At 47.0% G+C, this 24,593-nt stretch overlaps 2 protein-coding genes across 2 annotated transcripts; one reads left to right on the top strand and one right to left on the bottom strand.

Moving 5' to 3' along the window:
• Nucleotides 1-4,572: 4,572 nt before the first annotated feature.
• On the bottom strand, nucleotides 4,573-6,902 carry LOC144480716 (uncharacterized). The gene is made up of 2 exons (XM_078200307.1): nucleotides 6,765-6,902; nucleotides 4,573-5,190 (listed from the first exon to the last, which is right to left on the bottom strand). The coding sequence occupies exons 1-2, from the start codon at nucleotides 6,900-6,902 to the stop codon at nucleotides 4,618-4,620; spliced, it is 711 nt and encodes a 236-aa protein (XP_078056433.1). The 3' UTR covers nucleotides 4,573-4,617.
• A 4,735-nt stretch (nucleotides 6,903-11,637) lies between these two features.
• LOC144480715 (uncharacterized) lies at nucleotides 11,638-24,262 on the top strand (the record flags this gene model as incomplete). Its single annotated transcript, XM_078200306.1, has 2 exons — nucleotides 11,638-12,335; nucleotides 22,763-24,262. Coding segments are annotated over 2 exons (1,617 nt in total), but the record flags the coding sequence as incomplete, so codon positions are not given.
• Nucleotides 24,263-24,593: the final 331 nt, after the last annotated feature.

The following is a 24,593-nucleotide window of genomic DNA, read 5'->3' as shown; positions in this document are numbered from 1 at the left end:
ACCAGGACATGAAGTGACGGCTCCGAAAACGTGGATAACTTGTAAAACCAACAGCTCTCCACACCTCTCTGTAAACATATCTCCCTCCACCTCTCTCTACCAAGTTGGCTTCTCAAGACCACTTTTTTATACTTTAAAAATGCTGAAAGCCCATCTTAGCCAATTCCCATAAATCTTCAATTATGAACTAAAATAGACATGAGTTTTCGGGTGATTTAAAAACAAATGAACTGTCTGCTGAAAGGGTTAACTTTTCTACAGAACCTAAAGGGGTGGAGAGTGAGCAGCAAAAACTTGGCACACAATTACATCACTTTAACAACCATAGAAAATCACAGCTCAGAAACAGGCCTTTTGGCCCTTCTTGTCTGTGCCGAACCATTTTTTGCCTAGTCCCACTGACCTGCACTTGGACCATATCCCTCCACACCCCTCTCATCCATGAGCCCGTCCAAGTTTTTCTTGAATGTTAAAAGTTAAATGTTAAATTTACCACTTTATCCGGCAGCTCATTCCACACTGCCACCACTCTCTGCGGGAAGAAGCCCCCCCCTAATATTCCCTTTAAACTTTTCTTTCACCCTTAACCCATGCCCTCTGGTTTTTTTCTCCCCTCGCCTCAGCGGAAAAAGCCTGCTTGCATTCACTCTATCTATACCCGTCAAAATCTTATACACCTCTATCAAATCTCCCCTCAATCTTCTACGCTCCAGGGAATAAAGTCCCAACCCATTCAATCTCTTTCTGTAACTCAGCTTCTCAAGTCCCGGCAACATCCTTGTGAACCTTCTCTGCACTCTTTCAGTCCTTCCTGTAACTAGGTGACCAAAACTGTACACAATACTCCAAATTCGGCCGCACCAATGCCTTGTATAACCTTACCATAACACTCCAACTTTTATACTCGATACTCCGATTTATAAAGGCCAATGTACCAAAGGCACTCTTTACGACCCTATCCACCCTTGACGACACTTTTAGGGAATTCTGTACCTGTATTCCCAGATCCCTCTGTTCAACTGCACTCTTCAGAGTCCTACCATTTACCCTGTACGTTCTACTTTGGTTTGTCCTTCCAATGTGCAATATCTCACACTTGTCTGCGTTAAATTCCATTTGCCATTTTTCAGCCCATTTTTCTAGTTGGTCCAAATCCCTCTGCAAGCTTTGAAAACCTTCCTTACTGTCCACTACACCTCCAATCTTTGTATCATCAGCAAACTTGCTGATCCAATTTACCACATTATCATCCAGATCATTGATATAGATGACAAACAACAATGGACCCAACACCGATCCCTGCGGCACACCACTAGTCACAGGCCTCCACTCAGAGAAGCAATTCTCCACAACCACTCTCTGGCTTCTTCCATTGAGCTGGCATCTCCACATCACGTTCTTCCATTGAGCCAGTGTCTAATCCAATTTACTACCTCCCCATGTATACCTAGCGACTGAACCTTCCTAACTAACCTCCCATGAGGGACCTTGTCAAAGGCCTTGCTGAAATCCAGGTAGACAACATCCACCACCTTCCCTTCATCCACTTTCCTGGTAACCTCCTCGAAAAACTCTAATAGATTGGTCAAACATGACCTACCACGCACAAAGCCATGTTGACTCTCCCTAATAAGTCCCTGTCTATCCAAATATTTGTAGATCCTATCCCTTATCACACCTTCCAATAATTTGCCCACCGACGTCAAACTTACTGGCCTATAATTTCCCGGATTTCTTTTGGAACCTTTTTTAAACAACGGAACAACATGAGCCACCCTCCAATCATCCGGCACCTCCCCCGTGAATACTGACATTTTAAATATGTCTGCCAGGGCCCCTGCAAGTTCAACACTAGCTTCCCTCAAGGTCCGTGGGAATACCCTGTCCGGTCCTGGGGATTTATCCACTCTGATTTGCCTCAAGACAGCAAGCACTTCCTCCCCTTTAATCTGTAAAGGTTCCATGACCTCCCTACCAGTTTGCCCTATTTCCGTAGACTCCATGCCCGTTTCCTCAGTAAATACGGATGCAAAAAAACCATTTAGTATCTCCCCCATCTCTTTTGGTTCCATACACAGTCTACCACTCTGGTCTTCAAGAGGACCAATTTTATCCCTATCCTTTTGCTCCTAACATACCTATAGAAGCTCTTTGGATTTCCTTCACTCTGTCTGCCAAAGCAACCTCATGTCTTCTTTTAGCCCTCCTGATTTCCCTCTTAAGTAGCTTCTTGCACTTTTTATACTCCTCGAGCATCTGATCTGTTCCTTGCTGCCTGTACATTTCATACAACTCTCTCTTCCTCTTAATCAGTGTTACAATCTCCCTCGAGAACCAAGGTTCCTTATTCCTATGTACTTTGCCTTTAATCCTGACAGGAACATACAAACTCTGCACTCTCAAAATTTCTCCTTTGAAGGCCTCCCACTTTCCATTTACATCCTTACCAGAGAACAGCCTGTGCCAATCCACACTTCCCAGATCCCTTCTCATTTCATCAAATTTGGCCTTTTTCCAGTTCAGAACTTCAACCCGAGGACCAGATCTATCCTTATCCACGATCAGGTTGAAACTAATGGCATTATGATCACTGGATCCAAAGTGTTCCCTCACACTCACATCCATCACCTGCCCTAACTCATTTCCCAATAGGAGATCCAATATCGCATCCTCTCTAGTTGGCACCTCTATATACTGATGCAGAAAATTCTCCTGAACACATTTTACAAACTCTTCCCCGTCTAAACCTTTAACAGTATGCGAGTTCCTTCTTACAAGTTTAAAAAACTTCCCTAACAACAAAACAAACTTGATGTTCAACTGCATACATTATTTTTTTTGTTATATTCATCAACCTAATTATTTTAAGTTGATCAGTTATTGTGAGGGATGATTAACTTCTGTTCTTTATAAACTGGTTCACTCATTTTGTTAATTCTACATGGGCCCGAGAATCAGAACCCAGACTTTATCATCCTTATCTTTTCTCCCTTTGCCACCACTCCCTCTGTTTTGCGGGAGGGTCGTGGGGATTCCAATCAGACCGAATCAAATTATCATAAAAGTAAAATACTGTGGATGCTGGAATCTGAAACGAAAACAGAAAATGCTGGAAGATCTCAACAGGTCTGGCAGCATCTTTGGAGAGAGAATAGAGTCAATGTTTTGAGTCTGGATGAGCTTCTTACAAAGTGTCACCCACAATCGAAACGTTGTTTCTATTCTCTAATCATTTTAGCGATAAGCTTCTTGTTCTTAGTTTCCAAATGGCAGGTAAGAGACCTGTCCGGTCCCCACTCGAGCTCTGGTTTTTCACTGGCCATGCGTGGATAGGATTATAACTGTTAGAATCTACTCTCAGAGATCTGCTTTTCAGACCAGTGCTACTTGGAGAATACCATCACTTCACCAAATATCGGGTCACAAGTCCCTCACAGTTCTTATCACAAATTGACGATAGGTTAAGCAATGCCTCAGAACGCTTTTTAACTTCTTAACCAACTACCTACCACTGTTTGTTGATTGGTCGGACCCCTTTTTTACAGATTCAGGTCTCTCAGCCGCTGAACACCAGCCGGTCCTGGAATAAGTTTAATTTGAACTCATTCTGAGTCAATATTCTCACCAGGTCCTCTGTTGGGACCCTGCTAAGCAGCTTTAATGGTCCATGATTGCAGAAACTGAGAAGTTACAGGAATGTGGTCAAGATAGTCCAGTCCCATTATGCCTCACATTCAATCTGCTGTCCTTCAATTATAACAGAATATGTGGCTGTATGTAGCTGCCTCGGCCATGGTCAACCCCAACACTGCCTTCCTGAACTGCTTCAATGCCTGAGGTGTAAGTACACCCACAGTGCTGTTAGAGAGGGAGAATGTAGATGGATACCAGATTGATATATTCCATTCAACCACACCCAAGATGAGTTATTCCAATTTCTTTATTGTCCAGGACAATATATTCACAATATCTTTAAAACAGAAATTAAACATTCCCATTTGATTTCAGGTAGTAACATATTCTGTTAGTTTGTTCTTTATTGTCAATGTCAGGCTGGGGTTGTTCCCCTTGGAGCAAAGGAGGTTGAGGGGAGATTTGATAGAGGTGACAAGATTCTGACAGGTTTAGATAAGGTGGACAAAGAAAAGCTGTTCCCATTAGCTGATGGGACAAGGATGAGGGGGAGACAGATTTAAGGTTTTGGATCAGAGATGCAGTTGAGGGGGGGGGGGGGTGATGTGAGGAAGAATATTTTGATGCAGCGAATGGTAATGACCTGGAACTCGCTGCCTACGAGGGTGGAGGAAGTGGAGACAATAAACAATTACAAAGGGAATTGGATGGGCGTTTGGGGGGTTTCAAACAGAAATGCTGCCTAAATATCTCTGAACTTCCTCACACCCTGTCACTCTGTGATCTGTGTGAAATTTGAAACCAGGTATTCGCAACAAGACTCAAGGAGCATCAGCCCACTGGAGGCAAAGTTGTGAGACCGACCAGTCCAACAGAAAGAAACCCTCCGACCCTCCCCATTGACCAACTGTGAGAATGAACAAAATGCAGTCCCTGGGTGTAATTGAGAGCAGAAACAGTAACAGCAGAATCCAACCTCTGGAATCACTCGTGAACTTGTTGGTGTCTCAGCAGGTGGGATGAAACTCTGAATCTCTTCCCACACACAGAGCAGGTGAATGGCCTCTCCCCAGTGTGAACTCGCTGGTGTGTGCAGAGGTTTGAGAGGTCAGTGAATCCCTTCCCACACTGAGAGCACATAAATGGTTTCTCCCCAGTGTGAACTCGCTCGTGTGTCCGCAGACTGGATAACTGAGTGAATCCATTCCCACACTGAGAGCAGGTAAATGGTCTCTCCCCAGTGTGAACTCGCTGGTGTCTTCGCAGGCCTGATGAATTACTGAATCCCTTCCCACACTGAGAACAAGTGAATGGTCTGTCCCCAGTGTGAACTCGCTGGTGAGTCCGCAGGTTGGATGACTGAGTGAATCCCTGCCCACACTGAGAGCAGGTGAACGGTCTCTCCCCAGTGTGAACTCGCTGGTGTCTTTGCTGGCCGGATGAATCACTGAATCCCTCCCCACACTGAGAGCAGGTGAACGGCCTCTCCCCCGTATGGCTGCGCCAATGCGCTTCGAGCTCAGATGGGTATCCATATCTTTTCCCACAGTCCGCACACTTCCATGGTTTCTCCATGGTGCAGGTGTCCTTGCCGCTCTCTTGGGTGGACAATTAGTTGAAACTTTGTCCACACACACAACACGGGTACAGTCTCTCCCCGCTGTGAATGGTGTGATATTTATTCAGGCTGTGTGACTGGTTAAAGCTCTTTAGTCAGTGCACTGGAACACTCTCACTCGAGTGTGACAGTGTGTTGCTGCTTTTCCAGTCACACTGATGTTTGAAATCTTTTCAAATCAACAGACCGGACAATCATTTCTCCTTCTAGATTCAAAGTCCGATGATATTCAGCTCCCAAGGAATATGACTGTCAGATCTAGACGTGACGTTTGAGATTTCAGCCTGTGATTCCTCTTTCAATATCCTGTAAAATGAGTTTACAAAAGTCATCAGTGTCAGTACAGGATAGAAATTCAGAACAGACAATTTCTATGGAACATTCTTTCCTCTCTCATTCCCCAGAAGCTGTAAATCTCCATTCCACACACTCTCTCCCCATTCTCAGCACGTCTGGTAGCATCTGTATGGAGAGAAAAGAACTGATGTTTCAGCGCTTTGACAAAGGGTCATCGAGACAAGAAACATCAGCTCTTTTCTCTCCTTACAGATGCTGCCAGACCTGCTGAGATTTTCCAGCATTTTCTCTCTTGGTTTCAGATTCCAGCAACCGCAGTAATTTGCTTTTATAAGGCTGCAGATACCTCCTACCAAGTAACCTGCGTGTGCCCAAGACATCACCACTTGTTTCCCTTATTTCTTTCGCACCCATGGTGCTCTCCGCAGTAAACACAGAGGAGAAGTATTCATTAAAAATCTCACCCATCTCCTGTGTCTCCACACACAGATGGCCATACTGATTTTTAAGGGGATCTATTCTCTCTCTAGCCACCCTTTTACTCTTAATATAGCTATAGAACCTCTTGGAATTTTCTTTAATCTTTAAACCCAATGTATGCTTCCTTCTTTTACCTGACCAGAGCCTCAATGTCCCTTGTCTGCCAGAGATCCCTAAATTTACCATTCTTTCCCTGCATCTTAACAGGAATATACTGCCCTGGATTCTTGATATCACACTTTTAAAACCTTCCATTTGCCAGTCATTCCTTTCCCTTCAAACAAACTCACCTAATCAACATCTGCTCGATCCTGCCTAATGCCCACAAAAGTGGCCCTGCTCATCCATCCTCTGGATTACCTCTTCGGAAAACAATAAAAGATTTGTCAGACATGACTTCCCGTGCACAAAGCGGTGCTGACTATCCCTAATCACACCGTCAGAATCCAAATGTTGGTAGATTCTGTCCTTCACAATCCCCTCCAGTAACTTACCCACCACTGATGTCAGACTACCGGCCTATAATTCCCAGGCTTCTCTTTGCTACGCTTCTTAAACAACAGAACAACATTAACATGTTCTATTCTTCCAGAACTTCACCAGGAGAAAGAGATGAAACAAATATCTCTGCAAGGGGCTCTGTAATTCCTTCCTGAGCCTCCCACAAGATCTGAAGATATAATTGATCAGACCCAGGGGATTTATCCACCTTAATGCACTTTAAGGCTGCAGATACCTCCTCCCGAGTAATATGCATGTGGTCCAAGACATCACAGCTTCTTTCTCTTATTTCTTCAGCATCCATCATGTTCTCCTCAGGAAACACCAAGGAGAAATATTCATTAAAAATCGCACCCATCTCCTGTGACTCCATCCTCAGATAGCCATGCTGATTTTTAAGGGGACCTATTCTCTCTCTCTCTAGCCACCCTTTTACTCTTAATATCGCGATAGAACCTCTTGGGATTTTCATAGAATCCATACAGTGCAGAAAGAGGCCATTTGGCCCATCGAATCTGCACCGACCACAATCCCACCCAGGCCCTACCCCCATATCCCGACATATTTACCCGCTAATTCCTCTAACCTACGCATCTCAGGACACTAAGGGGCAATTTTAGCATGGCCAATCAACCTAACCCACACATCTTTGGACTGTGTTAAAGTTAAATTTTCTTTAACTTTACCTGCCAGATCCATATCATACCCTCTTAAGTGTTCTCTTACACTTTTAAGAGACATCGAGTGATTCACTTGTCCCCGATTGTCTAAACCCAATGTCTGCTTCCTTCTTTTACCTGACCAGAGCCTCAATGTCCCTTGTCAGCCAGGGATCCCTAAATTTACCATTCTTTCCCTTCATCCTGACAGGAATATACTGCCCCTGGACTCTTTATCACACTTTTAAAACCTCCCATTTGCCAGTCATTCCTTTCCCTTCAAACAAACTCATCTAATCGACATCTGCTAGATCCTGCCTAATGCCCACAAAAGTGGCCCTGCTCCAGTTTAGGGCCTTGATCTGTGGACCTGTCCTATCTTTTTCCAGAACTATTTTGAAACTATTGGTGCTCCCAATAGTGCTCCCTGACTGACACTTCAGTCACTTGCTCTACCTCATTTCTTAACTGTTTAATAGAAAGTGAGTCCAGGAATTGATAATGAAAAATAAGGAGCTGGGAGATGAATTGAACAAGTATTTTGCCTCAGTGTTCACAATAGAGGATACAGTTAAAACTCAGAAACAACTGGAAATCAGAAAACAGAAGTGTGGGATGAACTCTGAAAAAGCACAATTCCCAGGGAAGTGGTCCTCAGCAAACTGTTGGAGCTGTGGGATGACGAGTCCTCGGGTCCTGCTGGGCTTCATTCTCGGGTCTTAACAGAGTGAGATAGTTGATGTGTCGGTCAATTTTCTAAAATTCCCCATCGGGAATTGGATGAAGGGAAACCAGTGGATGCGCTGTACTTAGATTTCCAGAAGACATTTGATGAGGTGCCACATCAAAGGTTATTGCAGCAAATAAAAATTCATGCTGCGGGGATGACATATTGGCGTGGATAGAAGATTGGCAAACAGCAAACAGTGGGCAGAAATGGATCATTTTCTGGTTTAAGAGAGAGAGAGAGACCTGGGCCAACCTTTCCAGAGTCTGCACCCTCCCTGGATTCACTTCCTTTCCCTTCAGATGCTGCAAGTCCCCAATTTCCCCCAGAATGAGAAAAGAAATGGAAAGGGGGAGAAAAGAAAGTGTTTTACTCACAGATATTAGCGACAGGAGGAAGTTTCAGTCAGTCTGAAGATCAATCTTCATTCACACAAAGCCTGCGCTCAGATTGGCCGGAAGACCAGAGTCCTTCCGGTCCTCCAACTCTTCCCATTGGTCAAGCCCTCAGCATGAAGATCAGAGGGTGGGTTCTCCCCCGCACATGCGCAGCTTTCCCTCTCCCCCGCACATGCGCAGTCCCGGGCCAGGGGGAGGGGGAGATCACCGAGCAGCTTCTCGTTCTGGCCGGAGCCATCAGCCGGTTGCCTGGAAACCTTGACTCAAGGAGGTGTAAGGGGAGGGGGAACAATGGGTGGGGGCGGGGCTCCCGGGTCCGCGCGCCCGGGCCTGCGCACTGGAACCCGGAGACATCACCGCGGAGCAGAGTGACTCCTATTGGCTGATTCAGGCAGGGCTCTATTGTGACGTCACAATGCGGAAGTTGTCCAATGAGCTTCAGAGTGAAACTCCCTCCTCTGTTCAACATCTGGGAGGAAATCAATGTTTCCCCCTTTCCATTTCTTTTCTCATTCTGGGGGAAGTTGGGGACTTGCAGCAACTGAAGGAAATGAAGTGAATTCGGTCTGTATATTCCACACATTTTTACTCCAGTAATGTAGACATTTATCTGTCTGGCATCCTGCATGGAAATTTTCAGCTCTCTGCGTCCAGGGCAAGAAGCAGTGAGCATGGATCTGTCAATCACACATGAGGACGGCCTCAACCGGGATCTTGGGTTCATGTCACACTATCTGTAACCCCCACGACTTGCCTGGGCTTGCAAAATCTCACTAACTGTCCTGGCTGGATACAATACACATCTCTTTAACCTGTGCTTAACCCTCTCTCCACTCACATTGTCTGTACCTTTAAGACTTGATTACGTTTAAAGACTCGTATTCCAACCATTATCTTGTAAATTGAGTTTGTGTCTTTATATGCCCTGTTTGTGAACAGAACTCCCACTCACCTGATGAAGGGGCAGTGCTCTGAAAGCTTGTGGCTTGTGCTACCAAATAAACCTGTTGGATTTTAACCTGGTGTTGTGAGATTACTTACTGTGCTTACCCTAGTCCAACGCCGGCACATCTTTGGACTGTGGAAGGAAAACCGGAACATCCGGAAGAAACCCACACAGACACGGGGAGAATGTAGAAACTCTGCACAGACAGTGACCCGAGGCTGGAATTGAACCCGGGTCCCTGGCGCTGTTAGGCAGCTGCACTAACCACTGTGCCACCGGGCCACATGTCAGTGCCATCGCCCGACTCCAGCCCAGTCTCAGCTCATCTGGAACCCTCACCCATTCCATTGTGACGTCACACCCTCACCCATTCCATTGTGATGTCACACCCTCACCCATTCCATGGTGACGTCACACCCTCACCCATTCCATTGTGACGTCACACCCTCACCCATTCCATTGTGACGTCACACCCTCAGCCATTCCATTGTGACGTCGGGGCTTCACTCTCCGATCACAATCCCTGCCGGCCTCCCACATGCAGCCTCAATGGCGGCAGTCAGCCCGGGTCTAACACTACAAGCTGCCGCTCCATTTGGTACAAAGGGGGGGAACCGGGAAGTTCATTTCCGGGGTTTGGGTTTGAACAACATGTTTACAAAGCCTCTCGACCCACCCGCCACATTTATCATTCCCCGCACGCCGCCCTCTACCTCGTATTGATCTCGCTTCCAAACTAAAACCGGCCGTCCGTCGCCATTACCCGCAGTGATGTGGAGATGCCGGCGTTGGACTGGGGTAAACACAGCAACAAGTCAAACAACACCAGGTTAAAGTCCAACAGTTTATCTGGTTCACCCGCACTGCGCATGCTTCAGGTCCCGCCCCTCATTCATTCCGATTGGTTGGAGGACCAGCCGCTCCCATTCGGTCCTCCAGTCCCGCCCCTCATTCACTCCGATTGGTTGGAGGACCAGCCGCTCCCGTTCGGTCCCCCAGCCCCGACCCCTCTTCCTATTGGTCCGGAGCTGCCGTCAATCAGTCCCCGGGCATTGTGATGTGGAGCATGCGCAGTGTCATTGCTGTCCTTGGCGCTTGTTTGTCCCGGAGAAGCGGAGTCAGCGTTAGGCGGTGGCTGGGAGGATTTGGAAACACTTTGTGGATCCGCAAACCCTTCAGAATCATTGTCAGCTCCCTGGTTTGCAGCTGCGGGGCTTCTCCCTCCCTCCCTCCCGGGAACAGGCCCAGGTTAACGGCCCCATCCTGGCTCAGCCACTGGAGGATGGTTCACATCAGAGGATGGGCGAGGGGGACAATAAATAAGAGGTTACACTTTGGCCTCAAATCAATGAGGACTCTGATCTCTGGGAAGGAAGGAAACCCTGGGAGGTGGGCGGGGAGGATTCACAAACACCCGCTGGAGGCCCCAACACCCCCAGTAAGACCCATTGGTTTTATTGTCAGTCTGCAGACAGGAGCTGGAGAACTGAACCCAGACAGAGGAGAGGGAGGGAGAAAACTGGGAGTGGAGGAAAGAAATGGTGAGATGGGTTTGGATTTCAGCCCAGGGAGGAGGGAGAGTGTGTGGGACGGGGATTTACTGATTTGGGGGAACAAGAAAGGAAAAAATGTTCCAGAGAAACTAGAATTGTCTGTTCAGAGTTTGTATCGTGTTCTGACAGTGATGACTTTTCTAAACTGTTTTTACAGGATATTGGAAGTGAAAGATTGGCAGACAGAAAACTCAAACCGGACATCACATCTGACAAAGTCATTCAGTTCCTTCGGAGCTGAATATCATCGGTCTTTGAATATAGAAAGAGAAATATTTGTCTGTTCTGCCTGTGGGCAAATAAATTAAACATCAGTATGACCGGAAAAGCATCGAGACAAACACACACCCGAGTGAGAGTGTTCCAGTGAACTGAATGTGGAAAGAGCTTTAACCAGTTACACAGCCTGAAAAAACATCACAGTTCACAGCAGGGTGAAACTACGTGTATGTTGTGTGTGTGGATGTGGCTTGAACTGATCATCCAACCTGGAGAAACACAAGGGCACCATGGAGAAACCGTGGAAATGTGTGGAGTGCGGGAAAGGATTCGGTTTCCCATCACAACTGGAAGTTCATCGGCGCAGTCACACTGGGGAGAGACCGTTCACCTGCTCTGTTTGTGGGAAGGGATTCACCCATTCATACAACCTTCTGACTCACCGACGGGTTCACACTGGGGAGAGGCCGTTCACCTGCCCTGTGTGTGGGAAGGGATTCACTCGCTCATCCCACATTGTGACACACCAACTTGTTCACACAGATGAGAGAATGTTTACATGTTCTGACTGTGAGAAGAGTTTTAAATGCAAAAAAGATCTGCTGACGCACCAACGTATTCACACTGGGGAGAGACCATTCACCTGCTCTGTGTGGGAAAGGATTCATTCAGTCATCCCACCTGCAGACACATCAACTTGTTCACTCTGATAACAAACGTTTTAATTGTTCCCACTGTGCGAAGAGCTTTAAAAACAAAAAGGATCTGCTGACGCACCAATATACTCACACTGGGGAGAGGCCATTCACCTGCTGTGTGTGTGGGAAGGGATTCAGCCGTCCACCTGCCCTATTGAACCACCAGAGAATTCACACTGGGGAGAGGCCCTTCACCTGCTCAGACTGTGGGAAGGGATTCATTAATTCATCCAACCTTCTGATACACCAGCAGCTCCATACAGGGGATCGACCGTTCACCTGCTCTGAATGTGGGAAGAGATTCACCCGTTCATACAACCTTCTGACACACCAGCAGGTTCACAGTGAGGAGAGGCCATTCACTTGCTCCGTGTGTGGGAAGGGATTCACTCGTTCATCCAACCTATTGAATCACCAGCGAGTTCACACTGGGGAGAGGCCGTTCACCTGCTCCATGTGTGGGAAGGGATTCAGTCAGTCATCCAACCTGCTGACACATCAGAGAGTTCACAGTGGGGAGAGGCCATTTACCTGCTCTGTCTGTGGGAAGGGATTTTCTCATTTATCTTATCTTCTGAAACACCAGCGAGTTCACACTGGGGAGAGGCCATTCACCTGTAATGTCTGTGGAAAGGGATTTATTCAGTCATCCCACCTGCTAACACACCGGCGAGTTCACAAGGGACTGCAAGGTTTGGATTCTACACTTATTGATGCTGTTAATCATATCCAGGTCTGAATCATCTTCACTCTGACTTTTTTCTTCTGTTGAGGTTTGATATTCTGAATAAATGTGAAATAGACATTTGATTGAACCATTGTTGTAGATTTTTGTCTTTTCCATTTGAGTGTTTAACGTCACCAGGCTGGAGCTCAGAAAGGGCAATCTGAGGGAGGGTCATACAGTAGGAACAGAACTTCATTCTTGACCCAGTCCTTCAGGGTCTCGCTGAGAGGGACAAACAGCACTTTGGTCTTTTTCGTCACTTTTCACTGACAGCAAAGTCCCCGTGTGGGTGAATCCTGAGGTGTGTGAGAAATGTGTCCCAGTCGTTCTTTTCCATGGTTCCGAGCTCCCAGACACAGAACAGAAGCTCCTTTACAACTGTGTTTAGAGTCAGGAAGAACAATGGTGAATGCGGGAAACGTGCTGTCAAAGATTGGTGTAAAACTGGGATCTATTCCTGACTGAGAGTGAAACGGCAGGTTTAGGTTTCCAGACTTAGAATGAAGAAAAGTGTAAAACATTTTAATGTGTGTGTGTCAGTCCTGGTTTATTGAACAGAAACTGGCTTCAAATAAATTGGTGGAAGTCTGCATTAAAGTAGCAGCTGGAGAAGTTCAAAGGAGCCTGTTAACTGCTGGGACAATTAGACAACAATTTGATTCCCAGATAGAGAAGGAGCTGCAGTGTGTGTCCAAGAATTCTCAGTTTTGTTGATGTGTGCTTCCCATACACTATCCTTTTAAATAAACCTCACTCCTATCAGCCTTTAACCATTATAAACAGAACAGAGAGAAGCTGAGCAGCAACAGAGCCCTGACTGACCATTTAAGAATGAGTGATGTGTTCAGCTGAAGTTTCCTGTTGGTAGTTTTCTGGGTGATCTCCTTATTTTGATCATTCTCAGTGACCCCTGGGTGTGAACCTGCTCTCCTCTCTTTCAGACATTCACTCACTCAACATCTCCTCTCTCTCAGAAACTCAATCACTTAACCTCTCTCATCTCTCTAACACTCACTGAACATCTCTCTCTCTCTCCAGGCATTCACTCACACGTTACCTTCCATCTCTCTTACATTCTAACCTCGCTCCTCTCTCATTCACTTAACCTCTTCCCTCTCAGATACTGTGTTCATCACTTAATGTCTCTCTATCTTTCTTTCAAACACTCACTCATTTAACCTTCCTATTTCAGATCTGCTTAAACTTATTCATTGTTTTCTCTCTCTCGTTACCTCTCTCTGAAAAGGCACAAACAAACTTCATCTCTCTTCGCTGTCTGAGAAAACATCTAATTGATGGAGATTCAATCCTCTCTGTTTCTCTCTCCCACTTCCTCTGACAGGCCCTGACTCACTTTAAATCTCCTCTTTTCTAATAACCCTCTTTGGGAAAACTCATTTGTTCTCTAATTCCTCCTCATTTCTCCCAGTGATGACCCTCAGTCCATCTCCCAATTCAGTGAATGTGTTAAAAATCCAAATAATCTCCTTTCTTTATTGTTTAAAATGGGAATGGAGGTGAATGTAATGCTGAGAGCGGCAGCAATCTGTGTGGTTGTTCTTGATGCTGTCAGAGTGAGTTCACCCTCACAGGCAGGAAGACTGTTCACGGTGATAACATCAAACTGACGCCGGCTGTTTCATTCTCAGGTAACACAACTTCCTGTTTCTCTGCTGCCGGTTCAAAAACGCACATCTCACTTCTGAGCAGAAAATAAATCCAGGGACCACAATCTGGTGAGAACATCTGTCAATGCGGCCTATATCTGTCCACAGAGTCAGGGCAGAGTCACACAGATCACATTGTGGTGACATTTACAAATGAGCCAGTTATTTCTGTTCAGAGTTTCCATTCGCAGATATAACCAGCTGTGTCTGTGGATCAGTTACTGAGTTCCCTGTGCTCCCCACAGCTGGGAACTGATAGCCTGCTCCCTTACATACAGAGCATTCTCTCTGTATTGCTTGTTTCCTCTGTTTCTCAGCTTTTATCTTTGACCACCTCATCTTTCTGCTTTTTAAAATCTCTCAATTTTTCTTTCTGTCTCTCCCTCTGTATCTTTCTCAGGGTCTGATTGTTCCTATTTGATCAAGATGTTCAAAATCATGAAGAGTTTCTGATTGATTATGGAAGGAATGACAGGGAGAAAAGCAGAAAAACCCGGCAGGTCCAGCGGCATCTGTTCAGAGTTAACATTTTGAGTCCATATAATTCTTCAGGGCAGGAGAAACATGGGTTATCCATCTTAGGTTGGGGAATGTGCTGGGAGATTTAATAGAGGTGTTTAAAATGACAAATAATTTATGATAGTGTCAATGGAGAGAAATTATCTCCCAGGAGCACGAGGGTTTGTCGATGGAGAGAATCGATTTCCTCCGTGCAGGAAGGTCTGTAAGCAGAGGACACAGAGATTTAATTTAATTGACAACAGAACTGGAGGGGGTGATAAGGAGAATTTGTTACACAATAACTTCATATGATCTGGAATGCACTAACTGACAGGTGCTAGAAGCAAGTTTGATAGTAGCTTTCAAAGGGAATTGGATAAATACTTGCAGAGGATAAATTGGCAAAGTTATGGTGAATGGGATTAATTAGACAGTTCACTCATCCTTGTGACATTCTGAATGTTTCTCTCCTCAGGTTTTAATATTTGATCTTTTCGATTATAATGTGTCTCAAACAGAAGATTAAAATATTGGGTTTGATGAGCTGTCAGATCTCTTTCCTGTGTGTCTGTGTAACTTGAGAACTGGAGATAACCATGAGGAAGAACTGATTATTTTCAGTTCCTCTAACAGATACACCTCAGATATCAGAAATCCCTGGAGTTCCCCATGTCCTCATTATTCTCGCCTCGAGTATAACAGCTCTCAGTCAGGCCGAGTCAGTCACATGTCTCTGTCATGATGTTTCCACTTGTATTTTATCACTCACCTCCCAGTGACACTCACCACAACACAGACACCTTAAAATATCATTGTTCCCTTACACTTTGTCCTCCTATTATAATCAAATGTTTGTTGGGCCTCTTGTCTCCATTAATGTCAGATTACCTGCAGTTAAAATGACCTCAGAGACACTGAAACTGCAGTTGTAGAATACAGCAGAATTGGAATAACAGACAGGCTATTGTCTGATAATGACAGTGGCAGAGTAACACACACCGGAATCTAAATACATTATATCAATAGACCATGACTCACTCACACTATCAAATGAAACCGAAACTTTGGTTATGGTGCACGAGATACTGACTGTATTACCATTACATTGGATCCAATGCTGTGTTCGCTAACATACTGCAACGTGACTCTTATTATTTGAACAAACATTGTATTTGTTACACTCAGAGTAAGTCAGTGCTTTGCTGTGTTGTCTCTGTGCCCCATCTCCACTCTGATTGTATTGGAGCCTGTGTGTGTCATTGTTACACTGAGACTCTGTTATTGCTAATGTGGAGATGCCGGCGTTGGACTGGGGTAAACACAGTAAGAAGTTTAACAACACCAGGTTAAAGTCCAACAGGTTTATTTGGTAGAAAAAGCCACAAGCTTTCGGAGCCTTAAGCTCCTTCTTCAGGTGAGTGGGAATTCTGTTCACAAACAGGGCATATAAAGACACAAACTCAATTTACAGAATAGTGGTTGGAATGCGAATACTTACAGCTAATCAAGTCTTAAAGGTACAAACAATGCGGTGGAGAGAGCATCAAGACAGGCTAAAGAGATGTGTATTGTCTCCAGACAGGACAGCCAGTGAGACTCTGCAAGTCCAGGCAAGCTGTGGGGAGTACAGATAGTGTGTCATGAACCCAATATCCCGGTTGAGGCCGTCCTCGTGTGCGGAACTTGGCTATCAGTTTCTGCTCAGCGACTCTGCACTGTCATGTGTCGTGAAGGCAGCCTTGGAGAACGCTTACCCGAAGATCAGAGGCTGAATGCCCGTGACCGCTCAAGTGCTCCCCAACAGGAAGAGAACAGTCTTGCCTGGTGATTGTCGAGCGATGTTCATTCATCCGTTGTCGCAGTGTCTGCATGGTTTCCCCAATGTACCATGCCTCGGGACATACTTTCCTGCAGCGTATCAGGTAGACAACGTTGGCCGAGTTGCAAGAGTATGTACCGTGTACCTGGTGGATGGTGTTCTCACGTGAGATGATGGCATCTGTGTCGATGATCCGGCACGTGTTGCAGAGGTTGCTGTGGCAGGGTTGTGTGGTGTCGTGGTCACTGTTCTCCTGAAGGCTGGGTAGTTTGCTGCGGACAATGGTCTGTTTGAGGTTGTGCGGTTGTTTGAAGGCAAGAAGTGGGGGTGTGGGGATGGCCTTGGCGAGATGTTCGTCTTCATCAATGACATGTTGAAGGCTCCAGAGGAGATGCCGTAGCTTCTCCGCTCCGATGAAGTACTGGACGACGAAGGGTACTCTGTCCACCGTGTCCCGTGTTTGTCTTCTGAGGAGGTCGGTGCGGTTTTTCGCTGTGGCGCGTCGGAACTGTCGATCGATGAGTTGAGCGCTATATCCTGTTCTTATGAGGGCATCTTTCAGCGTCTGGAGGTGTCTGTTGCGATCCTCCTCATCCGAGCAGATCCTGTGTATACGGAGGGCTTGTCCGTAGGGGATGGCTTCTTTAACGTGTTTAGAGTGGAAGCTCTCCACTCACATTGTTTGTACCTTTAAGACTTGATTAGCTGCAAGGATTCGCATTCCAACCATTATTCATGTAAATTGAGTCTGTGTCTTTATAAGCTCTGTTTGTGAACAGAATTCCCACTCACCTGAAGAAGGGGCTTGAGGCTCCGAAAGCTTGTGTGACGTTTGCTACCAAATAGACCTGTTGGACTTTAACCTGGTGTTGTTAAACTTCTTACTGTTATTATTGGACAAGCAGCAAATCACCGTCACAATGCCCGGCTGATTGACGGCAGCGCGGACCAATGGGAAGAGGGGACAGTGCTGGAGGACCGACATGGAGCGGTCGGTCCTCCAACCAATCGGAGCGAACGAGGGGCGGGGCCAACTTTGACTCGAGCATGCGCAGTATGAGTAATGGCGATGGGAAACGGCTTTTGCTGTGGGCTCGGAAATCTGTTAGAGGTGATTGGAGGTACGGAGAGAGCAATGGATCGTCCAGGTGGGTGGAAACGCTGCATAAGCATGTTGTGTAAGCCGCAAACCGCGGAAGAGAACTTCCCGGACCCAGTTTGTACCGAGCAAGGCTGCAGCTCCTCGTGTTCGTCCAAGGTTAACGTTCGCCATCTTTATTGGGGGCAATAGGCAGCAGTGCGCACGTGCGGCCGCCATGTTTGTAGAGGGCAATGTTGTCAATCAGTGGGAGGGGCTTGTTCCCCAGTGCTCAGAATGGAGACAACCTGTCCATCAAACTGCATCAACCCTGAGTCCCAATGTCTTATTGATGAAGCAGAGCGGTGGTAGAGAAGGAAAAAGAAAGGAAAATAAAAACAATAAATGCTGGAAAATCTCAGCAGATCTGACAGCATCTGTGGAGAGAGAATAGAACCAACGTTTCGAGACTGGATGACCCATAGTCAGAGCTTGTACACGTGTAAACAGAGCATGTAAACTTTGACACCTCCATGTACCCTTGTACACCTCAATCAATCTACTTTGCTCCAAGGAGAACAACCCCAAGTTATCCAGCCTAACATTGTAACTATAATTCCTCATCCCTGAAACCATTTTGATAAATCTCCTCTGCACCCTGTCAAGGAGCCTCACATCCTCCATAATGTGTGGTGTTCACTGGTTTGCACAGACCCAGGTATTCTGTATTCCTGTCTGTGATCTCATCACATACTTACAATTGCACAGTGACATCACCCCCGCTCCCCGGGGATTTCCTCAACTGGGAGATTTTTCTCTGATGCCAATGCTTCTGATATCTTTCCAGCTGCAGGCTCCAGCAGGAGATTTTAATATTAAAATCAGTTAAATTGTTTCAGAGGTGAGTGTTTGTGACCATTCACGGGCGCGGGTTCTCGTCATAAACCAGCTGCTCGCCTCCATGCTGTGGTACCGGCTGGTCCCTTTGACCCCTCCCCCTGGCTTTGTCGCCAATATCCTGGTGTTGTTAAACTTCTTACTTTGTCGCCAATATCCAGAGAACCCTCCTGCGGTTCTTCTGGGGCAATCGACTGCACTGGGTCCCTGCTGCGGTTCTGTATCTCCCGCTTGAGGAGGGCGGACAAGGTCTGGTGTGCCTCCGCACTCAGATAGCGACCTTCCGCTAAAGGTACCTTTACGTTGAGCCCCCTCCACAATGGTGTGCCATATTTCTTCCGCCAGTGGCACGGCCTCAATTATGACGTGCAGCTCCTGCATATCGAACTGGGGCGTGCTTCGACCGCCCTGCAGGAGTTGCCCATCTTTTACCTCACCGTCTGGAACACGGTCGCCTCGCGACACAGCTCTCCCCCGTCAGGAGTAGCAGCTCTCGTGCGAGAGCCGCTGCTCAGGAATCCGCTCCTCCAGCCGTATGACTTCAGGTGGCTGGCGGAGAGGAGGGCTGTGGACGCCGGGGTGACCAGAATCGGGGACGTGCTCGATGGCGGAGGAGCGGGCTGGATGGGCCCCCGCGTGCTGGCTGAGCGCGTGGGGACAACCGTCCGGCACACGGCCAAAGCCATCCTAGACCTTAGGACGGTCGTGCTCGGCCCCGAAACTGCACGCAAACTCGAGGCGGCGCAGGCGTGCGGTGGGATCCCGCCCGAGCGTTCCCCTGTTCGGACAGAATTCCACATTGGCCCAAAACTTCAACCCTCCTCCTCGGGTCAGGTGCCCCACAGCCTGAGCCGCCTCGTGGAAATGTCCTCCGTGCCTTTTCCTACCGCGCGGAGGCGTTTCCTGTGTGGGCTGCTGCTGCACACCTTCCACTACCGCCTCCTTGCCTGTCGCCCGGATACACCTTGGCGGGCCTTGTTTCCGTAGAGGTCCCTCTACGGAGGGATTGCCCCAATTACATCGGGGACCTGGGGTGAAGGGTGATGCATGCAGCAGTTCCGCACAACCGTAGGATTCACTGGTTCACGGGCTATGAAGCTTGCCCCTTCTGTGGCCTTGTGAAGTCCGTGGACCATGTCTATGTTTTGTGTCTTAGGTTGCACTTTCTTTTTGTTGGGGTCGGGATGGCGACCTCCTCGTGAACCTGCTCCTGGGCCTGGCGAAACGCGCCATTTACCGGTCCAGGCTGCGGGCGATCGAGGGGGCCGTCCATCCTGACTGTCTTCCCCTCTACCGCGGCTACGTTCGCGGCCAGGTGTCCCTGGAGAGGGAGCATGCGGTGTCCACGGGCGCGGTTGACGCCTTCCGCGCCCGCTGGGCACCGCAGGGGTTGGGGTGCGTTATCGACCCTAATAATCACATTTTAATTTGATGTTTTTAAGTTTCCTTTGTACTTTGATTTCTGTTCGGACTGTTCTCCCTCCTTTTGGGGAGCTGCCCCTTTTACTTTGTCCTGACTTAATCTGAGTTTGTTTATTTGTTTTGACCTAAAAGAGGCCAACATCTGTGAGTAACACACTTTCTTTTCTCCCCCTTTCCATTTCTTTTCTCATTCTGGGGGAAATTGGGGACTTGCAGCAACTGAAGGGAAAGGAAGTGAATCCAGGGAGGCTGCAGACTCTGGAAAGGTTGGCCCAGGTCTCCCTCTCTCTCTCTCTTAAAGACATTGATATAGAAACAGAGATGATAGGAGCAGGAGGAGGCCATTTGGCCCTTCGAGCCTGCTCCGCCATTCATTATGATCATGGCTGATCATCCAACTGAGTAGCCTAATCCTGCTTTTTCCCCATAACCTGTGATCCCATTCACCCCAAGTGCTTTATCCAGCCGCCTCTTGAATACATTCAATGTTTTGGCACCAACTACTTCCTGTGGTAATGAATTCCACAGGGTGACTACTCTTTGGGTGAAGAAATGTCTACTCACCTCCGTCCTAAATGGTCTGCCCTGAATCCTCAGACTGTGACCCTTGGTTCTGGACTCCATCGGGAACATCCTCCCTGCATCTATCCTGTCTCGACCTGTTAGAATTTTATAAGTCTCTTTGAGATTCCCCCCTCATTCATCTGAACTCCAACGAAAACAATTCTAACCTGGTCAATCTCTCCTCATACATCAGTCCCGCGATTCCCTGAATCAGCCTGGTGAACATCCTTTGCTCCCTCAGCTTGACACATTTATTTGTCTGTCGAAAAGGATGGTCTTTTTCCTCATGTTCACATTAAAGGGCAGCTTTCCCCAGGAGATGGCTGACATTTAAGGGGACAGTATGTTAATATAGGACAGAGATCTGTCTAGTGTTATTATATGGTACCCAGATTAGATATATTATTTATGTTTCTGTAATAAAATACTTTTATTATTAGTTCTTGCATTGTAATATAATGCTATAGCGATGTTATACATTTCCAGTCATAAAGTCATTACAGCACAGAAGGAATCCATTCGGTAACTCGAGTCCATTCTGACTCTCTGTATAACATTCCAGTCCCAATCCCCCTCTATATCCCCATTCTCCTGAAAGTTTATTTCCTTCAAATGCCCATCCACTTTCGTTTTTAAATAGAATCCATAGATATGGATGGAGATTTACAACTTTTTGGGAATGAAATAGGAAAGAATGTTCCATAGAAACTAGAATTGGCTGCTCTGAATTTCTATCCTATACTGACAGGGGCGGCACGGTAGCACAGTGGTTAGCACTGCTGCTTCACAGCTCCAGGGTCCTGGGTTCGATTCCCGGCTCAGGTCACTGTCTGTGTGGAGTTTGCACATTCTCCTCGTGTCTGCGTGGGTTTCCTCCGGGTGCTCCGGTTTCCTCCCACAGTCCAAAGATGTGCGGGTTAGGTTGATTGGCCAGGTTAAAAATTGTCCCTTAGAGTCCTGGGATGCGTAGGTTAGAGGGATTAGCGGGTAAATTAGCGGGTAAAAAAAAAAAGGGATTAGCGGGTAAGGCCTGGGTGGGATTGTGGTCGGTGCAGACTCGATGGGCCGAATGGCCTCCTTCTGCACTGTAGGGTTTCTATGATTCTATGACTGTGATGACTTTTGCAAACTCATTTCATAGGATATTGAATGAGGAATCAAAGGCAAAAATCTCAACCGTCACGTCTAGACAGAGCCATATTCCTTGGGATCTGAATATCTTGTAATATGGAACTGTAGCTACGTTATATATTTCCAGACATCTCTTCCCTCAGAGGGTTGTTAGTCTTTTGGATTTCTCTTCCACAGGGACCAGTGGAGGCTGAGGATCATTGAATATATTCCAGTTAGACAGATCTTTGACTGACAAGGGTGTCAAGGGTTATGGGGAACAGACAAGAAGATGGAGCAAAAGCTAAGACGTGGGGGGATTTCTTCACTCAAGGATGTGGGAAAGCTTTGGAATTCTCAATCCCTGAGGACAGTGAAGCCTCAGTCATCAACTACTTGCAAGAGAGAGATTGATTGGTTTCTAGATATTGAATATATCAAGGGATATGGGTTTAGTGTGGGGAGAATGATGCTGAGGTAGATGAACGAATTATCTCATTGAATAGTTTAAAAGAATCGATGGGCCAAATGGCCGACTGCAGCTCCTATTTGTTATGGTCTCTGTGTCCAGGACAGGAAGCAGTGAGCATGGATCTGTCAATCAGCCTCAATCAGCACCTTCAGGAGAATTGGGAGGGTGAATATTAGATACAGCAGAGTGAGAATGGAGGGAGAGTGTGTGGGATGGAAATTTACAGCTTTTTGGGACTGAAATAGGAAAGAATGTTCCATAGAAACTAGAATTGTCTGTTCTGAATTTCTATCCTGTACTGACACTGATGACTTTTGTCAACCTGTTTTACAGGATATTGAAAGAGGAATCACAGGCCGAAATCTCAAACGTCACGCCTAGATCTGACAGAGTCATATTCCTTGGGAGCTGAATATCATCGGACTTTGAATCTGGAAGGAGAAATGATTGTCCAGTCTGTTGATTTGAAAAGATTTGAAATGTCAGTGTGACTGGAAAAGCAGCAACACACTGCCACACTCGAGTGAGAGTGTTCCAGTGCACTAACTAAAGAGCTTTAACCAGTTACACAGCCTGAATAAATATCACACCATTCACAGCAGGGAGAGACTGTACCCGTGTTGTGAGTGTGGACGAGACTTCAACTGATTGTCCACCCAAGAGAGAGGTAAGGACACCTGCACCATGGAGAAACCGTGGAAATGTGGGGACTGTGGGAAGAGATACAGAGCCCCATCAGAGCTGGAAGCTCATCGGCGCAACCACACTGGGGAGAGACCATTCACCTGCTCTCAGTGTGGGGAGGGATTCACTCAGTCATTCAGCCTGCAGTCACACCAGCGAGTTCACACTGGGGAGAGACCGTTCACGTGTTCTCAGTGCGGGGAGGGATTCAGTCATTTATCCAGCCTGCGGACACACCAGCGAGTTCACACTGGGGAGAGGCCGTTCACCTGCCCTCAGTGTGGGAAGGGATTCACTTGTTCATCCAGCCTGCAGTCACACCGGCGAGTTCACACTGGGGAAAGGCCATTCACCTGCCCTCAGTGTGGGAAGGGTTTCACTCAGTCATTCAACCTGCGGGCACACCAGCGAGTTCACACTGGAGAGAGGCCATTCACCTGCTCTCAGTGTGGGAAGGGATTCACTCAGTCATCCCACCTGCGGATACACCACCGAGTTCACACTGGGGAGAGGCCATTCACCTGCTCTCAGTGTGGGAATGGATTCACTCAGTCATCCCACCTGCAGACACACCAGCGGGTTCACACTGGGGAGAGGCCATTCACCTGCTCTCAATGTGGGGAGGGATTCAGTCGGTCATCCCACCTGCAGACACACCAGCGAGTTCACACTGGGGAGAGGCCATTCACCTGCTCTCAATGTGGGGAGGGATTTACTCAGTCATCCCAGCTGCAGATACACCAGCGAGTTCACACTGGGGAGAGGCCATTCACCTGCTCTCAGTGTGGGAAGGGATTCACTCAGTCATCCAGCCTGCTGACACACCAGCGAGTTCACACTGGGGAGAAGCCGTTCACCTGCTCTCAATGTGCGAAGGGATTCACTCGGTCCTCCCACCTCCAGATACACCAGCGAGTTCACACTGGGGAGAGACCGTTCAGCTGCTCTGTGTGTGAGAAGAGATTCAGTCTTTCATCCGCCCTGCTGAGACACCAACAAGTTCACGAGTGATTCCAGGGGTTGTTTCTGTTATTGTTTCTGCTCTCAATTACATCCAGGACTGCATTTTGTTCATTCTCACAGTTGGTCAATGGGGAGGGTCGGAGGGTTTCTTTCTGCTGGACTGGCCGGTCTCATGACTTTGCCTCCAGTGGGCTGATGCTCTTTGAGTCGTGTTACCAAATTTCACAAGGATCACAGAGTGACAGGGTGTGAGGAAGTTAAGAGTCACTATTTTTGTTTGAAATCCCCTCAAATGCCCATCCAATTTCCTTTGTAATTGTTTATTGTCTCCACTTCCTCCACCCTCGTAGGCAGCAAGTTCCAGCTCATTACCATTCGCTGCATCAAAATATTCTTCGTCACATCCCACCCCCACGCATCTCTGATCCAAAACCTTAAATCTGTGTCCCCCTCATCCTTGTCCCATCAGCTAATGGGAACAGCTTTTCTTTGTCCACCTTATCTAAACCTGTCAGAATCTTGTCCACCTCTATCAAATCTCCCCTCAACCTCCTTTGCTCCAAGGGAAACAACCCCAGCCTGACATCGACAATAAAGAACAAACTAACAGAATATGTTAATACCTGAAATCAAATGGGAATGTTTAATTTCTGTTTTAATGATATTGTGAATATATTGTCCTGGACAATAACAGAATTGGAATAACTCACCTTGGGTGTGGTTGAATGGAATACCTCAATCTGATATCCACCTACAGTCTAGTGAAAGTGTGGAATGTGTAGCTGGAAATCCCTCCCTAACAGCACTGTGGGTGTACTTACACCTCAGGCATTGTAGCAGTTCAGGAAGGCAGTGTTGGGGTTGACCATGGCCGAGGCAGCTACATACAGCCACATATTCTGTTATAATTGAAGGACTGCAGATTGAATGTGAGGCATTATGGGACTGGACTATCTTAAC

This window comes from Mustelus asterias, chromosome 30 (assembly GCF_964213995.1).
Source record: "Mustelus asterias chromosome 30, sMusAst1.hap1.1, whole genome shotgun sequence".
Classification (NCBI taxonomy): domain Eukaryota; kingdom Metazoa; phylum Chordata; class Chondrichthyes; order Carcharhiniformes; family Triakidae; genus Mustelus; species Mustelus asterias.
The sequence above is the reverse complement of the archived record's forward strand: the minus strand, read 5'-3'. Positions and strand labels throughout refer to the sequence as shown.

Coding starts and splice junctions, on each gene's coding strand:
- LOC144480716 (XM_078200307.1), bottom strand. CDS start 6,902: ATGGAGTCACAGGAGATGGGTGCGATTTTTAATGAATATTTCTCCTTG. Junction 5,191..6,764: donor TGCATATTACTCGGGAGGAG/GTATCTGCAGCC, acceptor AAACCATGGAAG/TGTGCGGACTGTGGGAAAAG.